The 21,232-nt window shown below is 39.4% G+C and overlaps 1 protein-coding gene and 1 long non-coding RNA gene across 5 annotated transcripts in view; one reads left to right on the forward strand and one right to left on the reverse strand.

The window, feature by feature from the left end:
- Positions 1 to 591: 591 nt before the first annotated feature.
- LOC125694727 (uncharacterized) lies at positions 592 to 17,964 on the forward strand. 2 transcript variants are annotated; one of them, XR_007377679.1, is made up of 4 exons: positions 592 to 699; positions 803 to 935; positions 6,152 to 6,308; positions 14,611 to 17,964. It is a non-coding gene; the product is annotated as an uncharacterized LOC125694727 (long non-coding RNA). The 2 variants fall into 2 exon arrangements; XR_007377678.1 differs by lacking the exon at positions 592 to 699 and having other exon boundaries at positions 718 to 935.
- LOC125694725 (neuroendocrine protein 7B2) overlaps positions 13,544 to 21,232 on the reverse strand; it is a 39,936-nt gene continuing 32,247 nt past the window's right edge. Inside the window, exons 6-7 of one of the 3 annotated variants that reach the window (XM_048948326.1) lie at positions 17,971 to 18,024; positions 13,544 to 14,263 (exon numbers count right to left, since the gene is read on the reverse strand). In XM_048948326.1, the coding sequence (XP_048804283.1) occupies positions 14,168 to 14,263; positions 17,971 to 18,024 (150 nt within the window). In that variant the 3' untranslated portion in view covers positions 13,544 to 14,167. The remainder of the gene's footprint in view (positions 14,264 to 17,970; positions 18,025 to 21,232) is intronic. The other 2 variants (XM_048948325.1, XM_048948324.1) reach the window with 2 other exon arrangements.

A 21,232-nucleotide genomic window follows, 5' to 3' on the forward strand; every position in this document is an offset into this window, starting at 1 on the left:
CGCGGCCGGCTCCGGCAGGAGGGAGGCAGCGGCCTTCCTGGCCCCACTGCCACCCGCTGAGGTGTGAGGTTTGCTTCTAAAAGTGTGGCAAATAAACAAACAAAAGAAAAAAGGTGGAGGGAAAGCTGCATTCGTAGCTCTTCTATCACTGAAAGCCTTTTTTTTTCTTTTTTTTTTTTTTTTTCTTTTTTTTCTTTTTTTTTTTTCCAACTGCCTACAACAGGCAGGACACCTCGGGTGGGCGTTTTCCCCTCCCGCTGGTCTCTCGGAGGGCAGTGGGCACCTCGGACATCCCGCGAGGTTGTCATCCTGGAGTTGCTCTCCTGTCGGGGCCGGGAGCTCATCCCGGCTTGAGGTCCTGCTGCCCACTGCCGCCCGGCTATGGCTCCCCTTGCCCACTGGCGTCTTACTGCAGGTCTTGCTGCAGCCGTCTGCTGTTGTGTCCCTGTTTTCTGACGTGAACCTGAACGACGAGGCATCTCGGTGGCCTCACCTCAGGGCTGAAGAGAGGTGCAGCTCTAGCAAACGGATTTGTATCATCCCCACTTTTGCAGATGGGGAGGACATATTGAAATTAAACTAAAAGGATCTGCTGCTTTAAGGATGCCAAGCCCAGGCAGTATGCCAGGTGCTGATTGTTCAGAGCTCTTAGCACCAGCTGGCTCCTTATTAGGGCTGCATTTAGTGCCAGCTACAAAGGTGAGTTCTCAGTGTGCTGGCAAATTATTACCCTTTATTTTGTATATGCATGTATTCGGTGATAGCCTAGTAAGAAAGAATTTCTCTGTTCCTTGATCAACAGTGTATAGAAGTGCTGTAGAGGATGCAGCCGTGCCATGGTTGATGGCAGCATGAGAGCGAAAATGTGCTGGTGTGCAGGGGCACTGCAGTTCAAATACAATGAAGAGGGAAAGGACTACTGGCAGAGAATCACAGTAAGTGACATCTAGATGGATGGAAAGAGAGGCCTAGGGAATTTTTAGGATTTTTTGTTATTTTGCTCCAAAAAAGCGCTATTAGACTTCATGGATGTTTTTAATTAGCTGGGGTCCTTCTTTCTGAATCCGGAGAGAGAGTCACGATTCCCACCTCTCAGTGTGCTTGCAGCCTTTATGTGCTTCTCCTTTGTGAAGCATAGTGGTGGTACTGCTGTGAGGGGCAGGGGGCCTTGATCCCCCATGTTCTGTGTCTCTGAATAACCTTAGGGCTAGGCTGGGCCCTAGAGCCACACTGGGGCTGCTGCTGGTGGACCATGAAGGCAAATGGCTGTAGCCATACCTGCTTCCATCAGGTGAATGAAGGTAGAGGTGGCAGAAAGGAAGAATCACTTATGCCTATGTTTATTTCTTTGTGGTTGAGGTAGGGAGAAGCTTTTTTTTTTTTTTGTTCATTGTGTTTTTAGCAAGAGGTATCCAGATCATCTCTAGCTTAGAAATTTGTATCCCTTCTGCTGCAGGGTTCTGTAGAACAGCGCTCCCAGTCTGAATGGAGCTTTGCTGTCAGACCCTGAGCAGAGATAAGGTTCTCTTCAAGGTAGTGGGTGTGCCTGGCATTGTGCTGAGGCCCAGCAGTGCTGTCAGCTGTAGCCGTTCTGCGCTGAGTGGTTAGTACAGGGGAGTCCTGTGGGGATATGTAAGTTTTCTGTGGCAGAGTTTGGGGCTGAAGAGAAGCAATGCCATGGTGTTATGGCAGCACGTACTGCCAGCCTGTCTGGATCCAGCTTCCTGCTCACTGATGGCTTTTTTTTGTTGGTTTGTTTTGTTTGTTTCATTTCCTTTCCCATTTCTTGCTGGTATTTAGCGTGTGAGTTGTTCTTTGTTTTAGTAGAACAGTAACAATTGTTTTAAGATTAAAAGAAGTGCTGTACTTAATTCTTGCATAGAAGAATGTTATTGGGCTGAGCTCCTGTCTGCTACCACTGCCTCTGAGCTCTGCTCAGTGCCTCCTCCCTGCCAGAGCAGTTGGCGTCTCATTAAAAGCCTTTGCAGAGGAGCCAGGGCCTGACAGGGGCCAGATCCTCCTCTTGAGTGCATCGTAATCACTTATAATAACTTCAGGGAGATTTCACGAGTTCTGTCAGTGGAGGAGCTGGCCCTAGTGTACCCCAAATCCCAACACAGTTGGGCACATCCCTCCAGGTCAGGGAAGGCAGGAGAATGAGCATCTCACCTGGGCTCTGGACAACTCTGCTGCAGGGAATGGAGTGTGATGTGCAGGGCCATATGTCTGGCACTCAGTTAAGAGGAAGAGCTAAAAGTGTGCATGAAACTTAGCTACTGATGACAAACTCACTGATGTTTTCTATATTTTTTTATATAGCAGCAGCATGCAAAATGTCTTCTCTGGCAGTAACATTCAAGAACAGTAATTCCAAGCCAATCTACTTTTGAAGCAGAAAATAGGAATGTATGCATCCATATCCCTTCATGTTCTGCTAATATGAAGGTAGTGATGTCCACCTACGCTTTTTGCTCTTTAGAATTAGAGAGGTGCTTGTGCAAATCTTTTGCTAAACGTTTCACTCCCTTATTCTCAGTCTCATAGAATGATAGAACCATAGAATGACTTGGGTTGGAAGGGTCCATAAAGCTTACTTAGTCCCAATCCCTGTTGTTGGCTGGTTTGCCACCCGCCAGCTCAGGCTGCCCAGGAACCCATCCAACCTTGCCTTGAATGTCTTCAGGGATGGAGCATTCACAGCTTCTCTGGGCAACCTGTGCCAGTGCCTTACCACCTCTGAGTGAAAAACTTCTTCCTAATATCTAATCTAAGCTTCCAATACCACCATAACTTTCCCCTTTGAACTTGCCATCAGCTCTGGCATTTGGAAGCTGGGCATGTGTGTTCCCAGCTACACTGGAGGGTGTGTGATCTGTAGAGGAGCCTGGCTTGCAGGGCATGCTCACAGAGATGAAAGGTGTCTTTGTTTTATGCATACTGTATCCTTTGGGTAGTGAACACACCTGGTTACTGACTTCCAAGAGGGGTGAGATGAGCAGCACCTCAAGGGTGATCCATGTGAAAGCAAGGCTGTCTGCAGGTGCATATTGAGTATTCTGCCCAGAGTGATGTAAGGAAGGCAATGTGTAAGCAAGAGAATCTGGGGGTGTTATTTGACAGCCAGCTGAACGTGAGCCAACAAGGTGCCCAGGTAGCCAGGAAGGCCAGTGGCATCCTGGGTTGTCTCAAAACTGATGTAGTCAGCAGGAAAAGGGAGGTGATGGTCTCTCTTATTCGCAATGGTGAGGAAACATGGAGATATGGCACTGAGGGATGTGGTTTAGTGGGCATGGTGATGATGGGCTGATGGCTGGACTAGATAAACTTAGTGGTCTTTTCCAGCCTTAATGATTCTGATTTTTCTGTTACCATCAGTTCCAGTCAGCATGGAAAAGGGTTTTCGCTTTTTATTTCAAACATTTTATTTAAGTAGGCAAAGAGTAATAAATGATATAAAATAAGGGAAGATTTCCTGTGCTTTCAGAGCACTTTATTAATGTACCAGTCCAGTGGTTCTCTTTCAGAAATTTTACTGTTTGTTCTGGGAGGGATTACTATGTTTTAAAAAATAAAATAATAATAATAATAAAAAAAACCTTCATAGAGGTATCGCTTAGAGAACTTTATCTCAAAATTTTACTTTGTGTCAAACAGTATAAAATAATATATGAAAAGATGAGGTCAGTGTGAATTATGATAAATTTTTCATAGAGCCTACTGGATAATCAGTCTCTGGACTATGCTTCACATTTAGACACAGAACATCATTATTTTAGTGTATAGATTTTCATCAACAGAATGACAAAAAAATAAAGCAAGGGGAAATGTTTGGTGTTCATCAGTTATATTTTTTTTTAATGAATTATTTTGACTTTGCTATTGTTTTTTTTGTTTTTTTTTTTCAAAATATCACTCCATCTAGACATATACCTGCATTTTGTTTGCAAGTGCTCAGAAATAGGACATAGGAAATCCAAAGTATAAATTGCTGTGAGATAAAATCGCTCACTTTAAGCACTTTAAAATCTTCTTCAGCTCTGAAAAGAATGGTGTCCTGGTATGCCTGAAAAGCTTTCTTGTTTCAAATATAATATGTGTACAGTCAGGTTGTGTGCTTGTAATGTTCTCTGCACTAGGAGCCGTGGTCACTCACCAGAATTCCACAGCACTATGTGCTGCAGACATAGAATAAAAATATGTTTTCTGGCCTCAGAACACCTATGTATGTAATGCATCCCATATGTGACTATTTTTCAAAAGTGATTTAGAAAAGCTTATTTTATTAAGATGAAGTTTGACTGTTGGACAAGTATAAACTTTCATACCAAATGAAGAAATGTAATTGGTCAGACTTACCTTTTATTTCTGTTTCCACAGTTTTTAATTTTTTTTTTTTTTAAATATATCCTTGGTATTTGATGGCTAGAGAAAAATCTGCCAAGAAAATGAAAGCCATAAAATAACTCTGAAAGATTCTTCTTCCCTTCTGCATTTGCTTTACACATCCTTCATGGCAGGACTGCCTGCAAGATCTGGGGGAGGTGTCTGCTGATGGGCTCTGCTTTCTGGATGGTTTTGGAGCAGCATGCCAGTAGGTGACTCCACTCAGCACTCTGGAGCTCAGAAGCCCTTATAGTTTAAAGCTGTTAAAGCTGGGTATTAGGAAGGAGGCATCGAAAGAGCCTGGGGTTTTGTTTGCTTACATATTTCACTCCATGACATGACAGCTATGAAATAGAGTTTCCAGTTATTCTGCAAAATGAACTGATTCCTTCCCACGCGGTGCTGCATCCCACATGTTGGTGACAGTATCTCAGGTTGCATGTGCTTTCAGAACATGTATAGATGTGCCACGGGCAGTTCTGGCAGGGCAGTGGCACCCTGCTGTGGTGCTGAGCAGTGCTTTGCACCTGTACCTGGGGTGCAACCATTCTGCAGAGATCAGAATGAGAGCTCTGTATAATAGTTTGGGACCTCTGTGCAGCACCTCAGAGTGTAATGCTGGCCATGCACTTAGGTGAAGTGAAAGTGGAAGCTGAAACCTTGGCTTCTCCTGGCTCTGCCACTTGCTGCCTGTTGTGAAAGAAAAAGGAGTAGCAAATGCAGGAGAAATGTTTCGTGATGTATGCGGGTTCATAAGGCTTTTAATTTGGACTGTCTGCTTTCCCATTGCCTGCTTCTTAAAATTCACATCTTATCTGTTTTTGTTTTTCCTGGCAATACCTAGGTAAAAACAGAATGCCGGATAAAGAAGTGGCTTTGCAGGAATGAAGGAATGTCAGCTCCCTTTGGGCTGCGACAACAACTTATTCAGCCCGTGTGCAACTTCTGCCCTTTATATTTGAAATGCAGTGAGACAAACACAACTGCTGTGTTACGGGAAGGACAGAGCTCTGTGAAACCATTGTGTTCATACTCTTCTCTGAGTGAATGGTAACATGTTCCTAGGGAAGAGGTAGTAGGAAACAGAGCCTGTCCTCACTGCCATATTGTGTTTGGATGGTCTCTGTGTCAAGACAACGACACATAACAGGCATAAGCACCCTCCCACTCCCTTCACTCACAGCAATTTTCTCATGCCTCCATTTCCCCTGTGATAGGGAGAAGAGTTTTTCAAGGAGCCAGAATTGTTTTGGTGTAAATCATTAAGGCTGGTTCAGTACCAAGCTCACAATGAAATAAGCAGTTAATTATAGTAAGAGAAGCCAGGGGTTCACATCAATATGGAAAGACAATTTGTAATTTTTTTTTACCTTTTGTGTTTCCGTGCCTGAATGCATCCATTTCTAAATTTCTAAAAGCTTTAAATGGGGAAGAAGGCCTTCTAATTTCTGCAGTTCTCCACAGTAAAAAAAAAAAAAAAAAAAAAAAAAAAAAAAAAAGCTATTTCCAGAGAATAAGCCAAGTTTTCATTGCTGTGGACAAAAAAAATCTACAGGCAGACAAAGAAGTGTTTTAACTGCTTGTGGTTATCTAAAAGAACTGCTGAAGATAAGGCAGCAACCCAGCAAGCTGTGTTGATTTGGACAGCATTTCAACTATACGTATATATGCAAACACACATTTAAGTGCTTTGCTGAGTAAGGTGGACTTGTGTACACACTTTCATTTTTTTTTTTTTAAATTTTTATTTTTATTTTTTTTTTAACAGATTGAGACCCCAGTCCTCTAGGGGCCTGCCAGATGCCTGCCTTTGTTTTCAGTGATCTATTCAGACAGTATGAAGTGAAGAGCATGTGAAAATCCCAGGGGTTTGAGTCAGGCGAGCCTTCTGAAAGGACCCGAAGTGATGTATTATGCCTTTTTCTGTAAGTGTGTATATTAGAACTTTAAACTTTGCAAGCTGAAGAAATAACAGTACAATGCAGTAATAACAAAATGCACAAAAAGTCTATATTTTTTGTCTGTATGGTTACCAAAAATTTACTCTTTCAAAAATTGCCAAAGAAATCAGTTCTGGGAAACTACACAGGCAAATGTAGGGCCAAATCTCTTGTCCTGATATTTCCAATGGCTCTGTTTTGCTTCTTCTGTTTCCTTGTCAGAAGTATCCTGTTCAGCCTGTTTGGCTAAGGGCAGTTGGATATTTATTCATTGATCTTTCCCTTTCTTACAGTATCTTGAATTCTAATTAGCATTTTTCAAGTTCTTTTACTTTATTCCCCAAATATAGCTACACCAGACCTCATTCTTCCCCTTTTTCTGGAGCTGTTCAAAGTCATGGAAGAGCTGTCATCCTATGTTCTGTAACTAACTGCACTACCTATAAATTCATCAGCTGCTTTCATTTGCAGTTTAAGTTGTATTTCTTTTTACATTTAGCAGTGTGCCTGGAAATGAGTAAAATCACTTGGTGTTAGGAGAGGCTCTGAATAGTTCAGGAGCTTTCTTCTAGGTGTTCGCAATTAATCAGACACCAAACACTTGGAGCATTTGGATGCACTTTTAAAAAGTCTGGAAATGTAAACAGGAAATCTTAATGCACTAAAGACGTAAGCGAAGAAGTTAAATTGCAAGTGACCAAATCAATTACACTTCAGATCACACTGTGGCAGGGCTTTTTGGTCTTGAACCAGATGGAATGAGACTCTTTGTGAAGGAGGTATTATTATTTCTTGTCATGGTTTCAAAATGAGCATATAAATTCACAGTAAAAAAAAAAAATACATATTTTTCCTTTTGAAAAATATATGAAAGCATTTAGAGGAAGGAATCCTTGCGACCGGCGTCATCAAGAGCTATCAGATGCACTTCTAAAAATACACGTCCCTGTTGCTAACCCAAGCAAACAAGAAATGAATGTGACGTCTTACTCTGGTGTGAGGCAAAGAAGAAATCTTGCTTTTTAATAGAATGAAGTCTTAGATTTAGATCTTATGACTTGTTTTGTCAACGTTTTTTCTGTAGGCTGAGATTTTTTTCATTGAGACAGCTGTTGAGATATAAAAAATGTACCAGAGAGGTATCTCTTTCTCCTTGCTGTAGTTTATTGAGATAAGTCTGTGCCATCACCTGGATTTTTCGGGAGTCATAAAGCACTTTTATAATACAATGGAAAGAGATAGGACAACTTGTTGAGCTCTGAGAGGAAGTGACTGCTGGGATCAAGTGTAACGAAACTTGCTTCCTAGATAAAGTCATTGTAGCCAAATGTAACTTCTTTGTTTCTGGTTCAGAGAAGTATTTTGGAAAACCAAATACTTATGTTTTGATATGTCAAATCAAGTTGTTTGCTTTATTTGGCATCTAGATCACACTTTATTTGCATATACCATCATCAGCTTTTTTGAGAGCTTTGAAAAACGCTTTAGTATTTCTCCCTAAAGGAAGTAGAGTCCTAAATGCAGAATGTGCTAACAATTTTAAGTTACTAGCATGAAGAATGCAGTCGGGTAAGTAGACTCTTAGTAATTCTCTAGTCTTGCTGAACATAGCATTCTTACAGAAACCCGAAGACCTAACTTCTGGAGTGCTGCCCCACAGTCCAAATGCTACACGTTCACCTTAGACTGAGGTGAGAGCTGCCACACAGAGTTCTTGACAGCTTTTAGATGCCTGAGGTACTTTATTGACAAGAAAGCATAGGTATACATAGACTTATGCTGCCTAAGGAATGGGAAAGGGAGGCAGGATCTGAAGATCATGTTCTCTGGTATTTGTGTTCCACACCAGCTGCAGTGTGGATACTTAAGGTTTAAGTGGATCTGGCCCTCAACATCTTCACTTCTGTTCTACCATCTGTTGCAGATGTACAACAATGTAGACGCAGTGGGTTTTTGTTGAGCAATCAGTGTTTTAGGGACTATCTATGAAGGTGTTATCTTCATGTTTGTGGGTAAATCTTGTCATTTTGATGGCTTACGGGTTGGTGCTGGGAACATAAAAGCACAGCATGTCAATACATACACAGTCAGTGCTGTTAGACACAAACTAGAAAATCACCTCAACTATCAGAGCGGGAAATAATTTGCATATTTTAAATTGAAAGAAATGTGTTCACATAGCTTGCATGTTGGATAACTTGTTCTAGTGAGAACCCCTGAAGACAAGTCTTCAAAAAGGCTGCAGCAAAAATGGAGAATAGCGTGGAGAAGCTAGAAGGAATCAGAGGCTGGGCTAACTTTTCTGTTTTTAACTCCATGCACAGTGGAGCCCATACACAAGTAGCCCTGGGGCAGCTGGGTCAGAGAGTTGTTTGGGAATTTAAACAATAGCTGTGGACTGTGTGTAAACTGACAGCAATGTTTGTCTGTCAGAATTATGACTTTTTAAGAACTTGCTGAAATCAGTTATGTCTCTTCTTATTTGATAAGTATTTTATGCAGCAGTAAGGATGATCTTGTTAGTTCAATTGCAGTAACACAGCTCTGAGGACCATAAGTCTCACAGCCATCATGCTGTCCATTGGAGCCCCTGAACATTTTGCAATCAGCTTTGTGGTTGCAGTGTTCTTAAAATAAATTAATTACAAAATCAAAATTAACCAATAATGAATTATTAGTCTTTCTCTGGATGACCTGTCTTTTTTTCTTTTATGGGTATGTTTTGTTCATTTGGAAATACAAAATGCCACAGTGTGGCAATTTCTTTTATTCCTAAGTATGCAAAGATGTTCTGCCTACAACAGTGTGACTCTGGACCACGCTTACCTATGAGGTTTATCCCACCTGAACTTCAGGCACTTTTAGATGGTTTTTAGACACTAGGATGTAGGCAGTGCACTGAAGAACTGCGTATGTTAGGTTGGTTTGGTTGTTTGGTGGTGGTGTTGTGTTTGTTGTTTTTTTGCTTCTCAGAATGAAGATTTAATTAAAGTAAGTTAAGACTGACTTTATTTCAGCATTGAAACTGTATGCCCTTCCTGTGAGCAACTCTTAAATATTAAGATGCTCAGATCTAAAAGAAGCCCCCTAACCTATCTGTAAGGGAGAACTTTGGCTCTCAAAACTTACATTGTCACGTGGTTATTAGGTTGGGACAAAGATCTGGAATGAAAGCAGTCAGTGTTTATGCATTTGAAATGGTCTGTAAATGGATGATGCCAGTTAAGGAAAGAAGGAGAATTTGTGCATTCTCCTCTGCCTTGCTCCATTTACAATGAAACATCGCCACCGACTTTCACTACTGTTGTTCTTGGAGAGCAAAGTAGGTTGAAGAAACACAATTACACGTAAAATACACCTGTGTGTCATAAGGAGAGCTGTATTCATGTCTTTTGATGACAAGAATTAGGGGAAAGAGAAAAGATGGTTCAGGTCTAGTAGGTCTTTAACTTTTGAAGCTATTCTCAATTCCAAACTTCTCTCATAAACATAGATGTTAGTGACACTTTTTTTTAAAGCTGTCTCAGTCCCAATTGGTAATGTTGCTGTCATGATATTCGCATCGTTTAAGATTTATTGTGCTCCCATGTGTTACACACATGGCCAGCAGCTATTCACAGGATTCATAGAATCACAGCAAAGCAGTTAGCATCATTTTAAAAAAACAAAACAAAAACGTGAGTAGATACTACATACTTCTTGTGGTGAATTAGGATCATGAACTGGAATTCAACCCCATTCTTCACCAAACAGCAGAAGGCTTGAGTGTGCTAGACCTCAACCATGTATGTACTTGAGAACCGGTCCTTTAACTCTTTCATTATCTCATATTCAGGCAGCTTGGTTTAGGATAAAATGCTTTAACACCATTTGTTGTTCATTGGGCCCTTCATGATGGCAATTACACCCTTTTCTTATAATTTCTGTTTAGTTTTTAGTTCATTTGCATCTAAGTAAGTGCATCACTGCCAGCAACTGAGCACTTTAAGAGAACTTGCCATTTTCGCTCATGGTTGTAGTATGCCTTTGGCTCTAGGCACTGTGAGCAGGCAAGACCTTTTAAGGGACGTGTTAATTATTTAAAAAGAAGTCTCACTGTTTGAAATGATTCCTGAACATCTTTTAAGATTACTGAAGGTGCTTGCGTGAATCCAAATAAAACTGCTGCTAATAAAGCAGCAAGCCCATTCGTCTATCTGTGAGTCATGTGAAACTGCCTTTATACAGTTTACATTTCTGTGTAGAAGATGGTTGTAGCATCTGCCCACTTTCCTTTTCTCCTTCCACAAATCTAAGTCTGTGAAGTTGGCTGAGAAGTCACCATCTTTGAACTCTGTATCTTCACAATTCTTACATTCCAGACTGGCGTGTAAGAAAGAAATATCTGCTTGAAAATTAATTCATAGGAAAGCATTACAGAAGAGGTAAGACTTGGTTTAACAAGCTTACAAGCCAAAAGGCTAGAAGCATACAACTTTGTTTTGTGTTGGTGTTGCTGCAGGCTTTTTTGAACAAATTTATATGCTTGAAACATTTGGTTTTGGGTTTTGTACAGAATGAGAATGAAAACAAAGCCTTCTCAACTCTTTCATGCTGCTACCAGCTACAGATCTGGTTTGAGAGCCTCAGCTCAACTCTCCTCTTTTTTTTTTTTTCTTTTAAATTCTTCTTCCCATGCTTCTGACATTTGGAATAATAAGATGCTTGAATGTTGCTTTATCCACAGCAAATCCATAAGCTTAATTGGCTTGGTGGTGTTTATCTTTCTGCCAGTGTCTTCATCAGTTTTGCAGATTAAATTTGTTTACCGTATTTCAATAGGATAAGATTCAGATTGACTTTACTTAATGATCCTGTGTATGATGCAGACAGACAGCATGGTTTTGTTAGCTGAATGCAGACATGCCAACAGAATCCTGTTATTTTGCATAGATTCCTTCAGCAAATTGTCTGCAATGTGTGATAGGTAGTTAAAACACTTGTTTTATTAAAAAAAATCTTAATTTTTTTGTTTCCTAAATAATGAAAATTCTAAATGACTATAGGTATGTTCAAGCCACTTAATTCATGTACACAATGAGTGTACACAGGGATGATTACATCTGTGAGAGATGACCAACTTTTTTTGCCTCTTTGAATGATTTTTGGTGTCATAAGCTCTTATAGAGGAGATAATTGCCATCTTTGTTCCCTGATCCCAAAAGACAAGCACTGTGATTCTTTGTGTAAAACTACATAAAAATATTGGGACTGCTGTTGAAAGCATTCGACAGAACATTTTGGTTTTTTACTTTTTTTTTTTTTTTTTTTTAATGAATACAGAACTACTTATCCCAGTTAAGGAAGGTAGCTCCAATATGGAACCAAAATGAGGTTGATGTATTCCATTATGGTGCAATAGCTGTACTTTATCAGTATTTCACAGAAGTGCTACTGAGCCTTTGTGAATGAATACTAAAGCTGACTGATGGACTCAGACTGTGGCTGGTATGGCTCCGCATTTGATTTCTTCTTGTGGATGGTTCCTGTAAAACACATCATTGTATTGTGCAACATAAAGATGGGTGTTTTTTTTTTCTGTTTTGTTGCTGATGTTTTGTTTTTGTTTTGCTTGTTTTTAAGACAAAAATATCTCAAAAATATTTGTAAGTGTGTAACTTTCCTTTTCCTTCTGTGTGCACATAGGTGGAAGGGCAGCTCCTCAGCTCTGGTGATGTGCAGTGCCAGCAAGTGCTGTGAGCTGACTTACAGAAGTCAATTGGAGCACTTCTGATACTATTAAGAATAAATTACCTCTTTGCCCCCTTTTTTTTTTTTTTTTTTTTTTTTCCTCTCCATATATTTACCATATAGTTATCCTTTTGTTTTGCACTGGTCCATACTAAAAGCTTTTAAAAAAAAAAAAAAAAAAAATCATGTTTTTTTTCTTTTTTGTAATTAAAATGGCTTTTACTGTAGATAACAAGGACATGGTGTAACTTAAGTGTCTTTAAAAGTAGGTAAGAGTTGTGCAGATGAGGAAATGCTGGAATTAGAGCAGTGGAGCCACTGACCAACCAAAATCCTTTGTAGCAGGGCTGGCTGGGGTCAGAAGATGTGGATGACAATCTGCGCTTCTTGGGGCCACTGTGGTACCATGATCTCTGGTGATCAGATCTCAGGTTCATGCCATTGTATAGTCCTTTCTGTTCTGGAGGCAATCTTTGCTTTTCCGTAGCTCCCAATACCTGAGTGAACATTGAATGGGAGTGTGGATAGAAATAAGCATAGAAGATATGTCCTACCCCACAAGCAACTGGCCTGCTCTTGCCCTGCTTTGAGGCACTGAAAGCTGAAGGAGCTCAGCATTTCCTAGAAACTGCTCAGTTTCATGCCATGTGCAGTTATAAAGCCCACTCTTAGCTTTCCCTTCCTTTTTTTTAAGTGAAAATAAGATGAAAGATATTATAGTTCAGCCTCGAATGGTGCTGAGTTTTGCAATCCACCCGTAAATAACTTGAATGACTCCCTGCATGCATCAGTTATTATGAGTTACTTACTGGTAGGACAGAAAAAGCAAGTGCTGTGCAGTCATATTTGTGACGTTGTTAAATCATACGTAGCTAGGACCTTTGGTTTCTGTTAGTCTTATCTGTTTTATCTAAAAGATCACTGTTATTTTACTATGCCTCTTTGTAGGACAGGAAAAGAAGCTATACAATTTTTTTTTTTTCCATTGATTTGAAGTTCAAAGCTGTAAGCTAATGCTGTTCCAGTGCCACATGTATATAGCTTGTTTGGCCTGTATGTTTTCAGATGCATCCTGAAAATAAGAAAAAATCGTATTTGATTTTATATTCTTATGTTCAAGAAAGCCAGACCTCAGTTTGCTGCCATATAAAGTTCTTCTGCTTCTCCTAGCAGAAGAGCAGTATCAGTTTCCCATAGTGACTTCCAAAGCAGCTGTAGCTACCAGTGTCATGGACTCCCACAGTTTTTCAGACCATCAGCTGCAATGACCTTCACATCCTGGGTCTGCATTCGAAGGATGCTGACACATCCTTCTTAACACAGATAACGGCCTCTGTCTTCACTTACCGCATCCTGGGGTCATTAATTTAAGCACTTCATAAAGCACAAATGCTGCTGCTAAGGCAAAAGAGTAGAGGGGGAGATTAATTCTCCTTGATAAAGAAGGAATATGTGCAAGAGGTTCGGGGACAAGGAATGATTAAAACTAACAAAAGTATTCGAGTGGATGGATGCAAAAAGCAGCTCTTTAATTCTTAAACTTGCACAGAAATAACTGAGACGGATGAGCCTATGAAATATTTTGGAAAACGTCACTTTGCAAACCTTGTAGATTGCTTAAATGTTTATTAAAATAGACCGAAAGCCAAAATTCTCTGGTTAAGATAAATACTTTGTCTTTGCTAAGTAACAATATTTGTGAACAAAACATAAAACTATAATTTTCATGTGTCAAACATAGTAACATTTAAGATTAAATGCTAAAGTCAGACAGGGCTTTTTTTTTTTTTTAACATCTTCCTATTTACAAGTTTCTCATTAAGACCATTTACCTCACATTAGCTATTAAAATGACGAACATTTTAAAAGTTTTCTCCATGACTAAAATAAAAATAACAGAAATGTCCTTTTACCATAGCTTAACAAAAAACAGAACCGTATTTTTGTTATCTAGGAGAACATACTGTTATAAATACAGCTGTTTTTCATCTGCAATTATATAAATAATAAACATGCTGCCATTCACAAGGATTTTAATAGATTATTATATATATAAGCAATATTACGATCTAGTGGAGGATGGCATGAGTTTTCATCATTCATTTTTATTGTACTTATTCAGGATCCTTGTCTTCATCTGAAAAATGTGGAACAGACTTCTTTGCTACAACGTTGTCCAATCGCTGTCCTTGCAGATATGGGTTCACACTCTGAAAAAAATTAAATTATTTATACTTATTAGAAGCAGGGAAATGCAGAAAAAGGTAATGAGGAATAGTGGATGTATGAATATATTTCTTATCTGTCAAATACTTGCAGACCAGAAAAAGAAATTGCTCCCACAAAGAAAATCTACCATCAGTCCTTGCTTTTTTTTTTTTCCTAGTACTTCTCTGTGTACATGAAAATTTACTGTATATGTATATATATATATGAGAATCCACTGTGTAAGAATAACTGTTGCTACATCATGGTGCAGGCAAGTGGAAGAGGCCTGCCCTGAGTATCAAACAGGCTGAGCTAACACTGTCCTTGTGCTCTGTTCCTCCTTTCCTAGGTCTGGAAAAGGATAGGTCTACTCTCCTTGCCCTCAAGGTAGGACAAAACTCATTGGGAGCATACAGGTACACTTCAGCTTAAATCATTGTTCCCTGATGGACCCCAAACTGGGAGAATATATAGTTACCACAGCGGCTTTGACTGATGTCTCTTCTTCAGCCCATCTCCTCACTGGGAAACCCGTATTTGCTTCCTTTCTTGATGCAGAGATAAAAAAGGAAAAAGAAATGCTGGCCCAGAAGCAGAGCCAAGTGAGGGTCTTGGCGTAGAAAATGGCCTCATACCACTGCCAGAAGGAGGGAATGCTGGAAAGAAGATCCCTGGCAAGGGTCTGCCTTCACTTTGCGCCATGTAAGCAGCCCAATGTGAGACTGAAGATGAACAGACCTTGTCTCATACTGTTTGGACATCACGGTCATGTAGAAAGCCTCTGCTTTAATTTTGTCTATGCCAATGAAATGAAATGTGCTAACTTGTATTCTCAAGTATCAAGCCATTTTGCAGAACTCGAAAATAAACTTAAGTATTATTTATACCCACTGTATCTGCGTAAACAAGATTCAAATATATGTTCTCTTCTTCACAGATATAGACAAAAAATTTAGTGCTGCTTTTTGATGACAATAAAAATTATTTGCCTCTCCAACTATAAACTTTGGAGGAATGCAGTTTTTCCAGTATCGCCTGATTTTCATTGTGCTGTTGCAGCTTAGAAACTACTTTTCCTGAGATGCTTCTTTTACTAAAACCTGTGAGTTCATAATAAGGCAAATATATATATGTGTACATGTATGTATATATAGTCCTAATAAATGCACTAAATATTTATTTTCAATTAATTATCTGTCAGAGTGGGAAAAGTTTTGTGATTTGTCTCTATTTGTGCCTAAGCCCTTGGATTTGTCTGTATTTGGGGAAGAGATCATTAATGGTTGTTCAGAGCACAGAGCAGCCCTTTTGCTTTGTTGTATTGTTTCTGAATGCTCTGCTTGCTACAAGTGAAAACAGAAAAATAGTAAGAACCAGAAATGAATGTGGAAAAATCTTTGAACATAAAACTAACACTAATTTAATGCTCTAAATTGTTAAAAATAAGACACATGTAAATAATTTGTTTGTGTTTGTTAAAAGAAGTTCTGTTTAATGTTAATTTAGTGAAATTCAGCTGTTGCATAAACTTCTAGGAATTATTTGAAGATTCTTAGGAAGATTAATTGGTCTTTTTTTGGACTGGTACTTGCTAGCTACTTTTTGAAATAAAGTAGAAGAGAATGAGAATACATTAAAAAAATGAATCCCCAGCAGACAAAAGAGAACACAAAATATAATGCATAAATTCTGGCTGATATGGATAAATTTTTTTTAATTCCATACAGCTGTGCTGAACTCAAAGCAGCGGAGGTCGTGAGTACCTTTGTGCATAGCTCCAAGCCCACACCAATGTAACTCTGTTGTTACAGAACTGTCAGCCATTGAGGACCCCAGCTTATGGATGGGAGTGTGCTTGAGCCCACTTTCAGCAAAGGGAGAGTTGCTGATTAAATTAGAAGTCACTGGGGGCTGCCTCATTTACTCTGCAAAGTGCAAATGATTGACACAGTAGCAAATAGCAAACATGTACTTAATATATACGAGAAACATAGGTGTGTGTATGTGTGGGGAGATGTATATTTATATGTATCCACGTAAGTATATGTATATAAACTCAGAATATGTAGTTTTGCATAATCCCGTGGTCCCCCTGCACAGCACTGTATAGATACAACACCTTCACTCTCTGTGGACAACCCAACTCCAAATGTGACATGCTTTAGTCTAAAAATGGGACTGTCCTGATCCCAAAGAGCAGTCCGTTTCAGCAGATATCCTCAGCAAGCTCTGCTGTGCAGAGGGCACCAACAGGAGCACAGGGGGTAGGAGGAGGGGCAGGTGGGCTCTTTGCAATCAAGCCCAGTACTCTGCTGTTCTCACCCCTATGCTGCCCATCTGTTGATGCAGTGAAAATTCCAAATTGTTTATTGCAGCGTAAGTAACCATTACAGTATTGCTCTCAAAATAATAGAGAAATTTTTGCAATTATAATAAATTTACATCTAAATGATACACTGGGCTAAGAAAATAAATTTGCTGCAAAGCAAGAAGGTGAAGGTTCATCTCCTAAATGCTGGGCTGTCCCTGGCTGCAGGGCTATCATGTGTCTTCAGCCATTATTCCTTTGGTATCTGTCTGATTACACCAGTCAGCATGCAAACAAAAAATGTGCATTTTTCTTGTGCCTGTGTTGCATTTATTATGCTGTTTTAATGAGCAGTAAATATTCCTGTTTCAAGAGTAAATTCTACTTAAGACTTAAAATAAGGTGCCCGCACTTTTTCTATTAACAAACTTGAAAATTAATTAAGCATAAGTGGGAGGCAGACACTGAGGTAAGGCAGATCACTAACTTATGATCAAACCATGTCTATTACCAGTGAGAATTCAGCCCATCCCTTTCTGGCAAAAAGTTTACTTTTGAGAGTGAAGCAAACTGAACAAATAAATCAATCAATAAATCACCTTCCCTTGCACTTCGAACATTTCAACTCAATGTGACTTAATTTGCAGTATAAACTGTGCTGTCATATTTTACAAAGCTACTTTTTGACAGAGAGTTAGGCTTCCTAATGTAAAGTCCGGTTTTCTTCTTGTGAAAAATACACCATCAGCAAAACTAAAGAATCTGTGGGGAAGGGATTGCTTGATAAAGGACAGACTAACACTGCTGAAAAAAGAAAGAGAGAATGCAGTGGTGTGAACAGTGCAAAAATTCTCCAAAACATTCACCTCGTCCTCCCTTGTGCTGGGGCTGGCAAGGTGAGGAATGCCCTCCTCCTGCTCTAACCAGCAAGTGGGACATGGAGCTGGAAGTTTAACGCTGAGCTGCATCATGGTGTGCAAGTTAATGGAATGACATTGGCTTAAGAGCAAAATCTGCTGCTATTCACACCAAAAGAATATTGAAATGAATGAGAAGAGGTGATTAATTTTGCCAATATTTGTAATAGGAAACATTTTATTTGGTTTTAAAGAAACTTAAAGAATTTCAAGTGGGCTTATGCAATCAGAATCTCCACAAATAATACAAAGTTTGTGAACAAATGCTTTGCATTGAAGTGTGGCTTCTGAACACAACATGCTATGTAGAAAATTACATCTTGCACTCCATGGAGCTGCAGCAGTTTATCACAGAAACTTCCTGACTTTACAACTACCTGAGGTGCAATGCAGACACATTAGACTAACTTCATTTCAACAGCATGATTTTATCCTTATTAGCACTTTAGAAGATAAAGGAGCTATAAATTATTCTGATAGTTACCCTCTTTCTTCTTTTTGGACCACCGTTAATCTTCTCAAAGAGTAAGTTCTTGCTCTGGAAGAGAAGAAAAATATAGCCATCAAATTCATTTCATTCTTCTAAGATACTGCTCTTGCTATTAAATACTAGCATGTGAACTTTTCAGAAGCAAGTTTAGATGGGTGCGTAGTTTTACGGGAAAGATAAACATATCCAAAATGTTAGCAGGAAAACTGAAATAAACACTTGCAGTTCTTCAGGAGCAGTCAAGCTCATCAACAATTGCAAAGCTGCAGTTTGCTACTGTGCTGCACTGTATCTTTGTTTGTGCTTAGCAAATAAGGATCATAAGTATGTGCTCAAATAATGACATAGATTGGAAGTTCCACATCATGTATTATGCAGTATAAATACATACATATTTTTTAAAAAAGAATAAAAAAGAATAAAAAAGATAAATAAGAGGAGGGGGATAGGGAGAGGGAATGCTGTCTCTGGTACATTTTCCTGTACACTTGAGGTGACAAGCACAGAAGCAAAAATACTTCCCTTTTACAAGGGATTTTCTAATTCATTTTTAAAATTGCTTTCAGTGTCATTCCTACTGTTTTGTTGTCTTTGCTTATTCTTTTCCAGATATCAACACTTTCCAGAACAAAGTTCTGCTGAAATGAGTTCTGCGCCAACTCTTCCTTTGTTTAAGTAGTGCCCTCAATAAAGTTTAAAAAAACCATTTGGTCCATAACATTTTTAATGGCAAACCTTTTAAAAACTGCCAAAAACATCTTGGCAGAAAGGAAAGTTATGATGATGAGAAAAAAAAACACGCACAAAACCCCTCTGACCATGGTTTATAAGAGCGCATCCACATATTGTTATATTTCATACAAGTAGTGAATTCTAATAAAGTCCAGAATAACACACACATGCTCAACACATTTTGCTTCAATTGTGTATCATGCAGAAAAACAAAACAATACCCTAACCTGAAAATGGAAGGAGAGAAGAGTTACATGTATAAAAGCTGAACACTGTATAAACAAGACCATTAATTCTGTTATAAACAACTGACCTAATGTTGATTATATAAATAGAAAGTGTAATTCTAGCACGAGACAAATTCACCAAACACTTCTACCCTCTGCACAAGCTTGATATGAGAAAAAACAAACATTTTCAAGTGTTACAATGAAATCTGCCAAAATTGTCTGTTTTGTACTTCTTGTGTTCATTAAGCCCAAAATTCGCGAGGCCTATCTCTTGCCCAACCTAAGTTATTTTATCCGAACTGTGCCAAAAAGGAACAGAGATTAAGTTGGCCAAGGGAGACATTCTTGGCTAGTCATGTGTCCAAACTTACTTAGGGAAAACATAAATTTAACATTTAAAAAAACAGCAACAACAACAACAAAAAACAAAAAACAAACAAAAAACAAACAAAAAAACCCAACACAGACATGTGAATTATTTTCTGTAGGAACCCAAGCACCACTGAATCCCCTCTTCATAAACTATTTGAATTTATACTTTTAATGAGAGGAAAAATATTGCTGCTGAAATAAATTAACTAATTTAATGTTCCTGTCACTCCAGAAAATTCCTTATAATTGAAGTGTTCCTGCTCAAGATGATGGTATTGGCCTTACCTGCCTGGGAATGTGCTAAGATAGTTTCTCCTACTTTTCAGCATTACGTGTAGTGCAAAGAGAATGGGCTTATGGAGCACAGTCAACGAGTGTGAATGGATGGCATGTCACAATTCTAGAAACACATCCCACTGCATAACAGCTTCAATTTGACTGTGAAGGGCTCCCCATTTACATCTTTCACCTGGGGCCCAGAGGGAGTGAAGGCACAGATCTCCTGGAGCTGGAGACAAGGCTCGGCTGGAAACAAGCTGCATGGCCAGCAAGGAAATGTGGCTTCAGGAGTGTGGAGGAGATCTCTTGTCCTGTTTTAGGGCTTCAGAGCTGCAGGAACAGCCATGGCACAAGGAACCAATGCTTTGTTCTCACTCCTGGAGCTTCTTGTTCATCTACCAGGTACTTGGAAGTGGGCATTTAAGGAAGAGAACTCAGGAGTTAAAATGCTTGCAATCAGTGCCAGAAGGATCAACTCTTTGATCCTTCTAATGTCAGGGAAACTTGCTTAGGTCAGTAACAATCAGCAACTCTGAAATCTGGGCTTGCACAATTATTAAGCAAAAAGTGAAAAGAGAAGTTGCTTTTACAAGGATGCATGCTTTCAGGAGCAGTTTTTTGTTCCCATATCAGCCAGTGTGCAGCCCATCAGGAATATCAAGCATGACAACTTATATCGCCAATCATACTCCATTGAATTCAACAATGTGTATCTACTGTCTGAAATTGAAGGGGGAGGCACTGGCTCACTGCAGTCCCCTAAATAATCACCACTGCCAGCCAGATATTTTAAAATGTCAGTTAGCAAAGCAAGATGCACTTAACATTGCTCATTACAACTGAAGCTGGAATAAAATGAAATCTGCGAGTGACTACTTTCAGGATTTCAGTAAAATTAGGAAGCCAGAGATGGCAGCTTCTTTTAACAAGGAGTTCAATTTGTTGCGTGTTTTTATCCCTGCTTCCTATTTGCCTCTCTTTGTGTTGGCCCAGTTCCCTCCTCTGCAGCTGATAAGCACAAATGGCATTATTTCTACCCTGAGACTGAAATTTCATCCACTGCTTCAGTAGAAAGAAGTGTTGTTGAAAAATACCGTTGCTTTTAATTTCCTATTTGTACTGATACTGGTGTCAGAAAATACAGCTGAACTTCCTTCCTCTTTTTAACCCCTACATGTGGTACTGGTTGGCACTTGGGGGTTCAATCATTCTAAACCTCATTTGTACATAAGTTATTTACAACAAGTGTATTTACAATACAAGTATCTTCATGAAAACCTTTCTGGGTGCCAAGAACACATTTTCAGACCATTCAAAGAGTCAAGCTGCAAAATACAAAAAAGGCAGACCCTAATGGACAATACCTGCCTCCTGCACAAAAATGTCTGAACTGATGGGAAAAAAAGTTCTTTAGCCTGAAATCTCAGAAATCGTTGTTGCACACTGGAGTCGAGACCCATCTTACTGTTTCCACTATGTCTGCACATGAAGGATAAAGAAGGGTCTTCTCTATGTGAGGGGAAAGGAGGGAAGAGTGTAAGCTGTGTGTCTTCCCCTGTCAACAGAGCCTGTTCCCAGACTCCCAGAGGTGAACACATTGGTACAAGGAAAGTTCCACCAGACAGAAGGATTCTTCCTGTATC

This window comes from Lagopus muta, chromosome 6 (genome assembly GCF_023343835.1).
Source record: "Lagopus muta isolate bLagMut1 chromosome 6, bLagMut1 primary, whole genome shotgun sequence".
NCBI classification, from domain to species: domain Eukaryota; kingdom Metazoa; phylum Chordata; class Aves; order Galliformes; family Phasianidae; genus Lagopus; species Lagopus muta.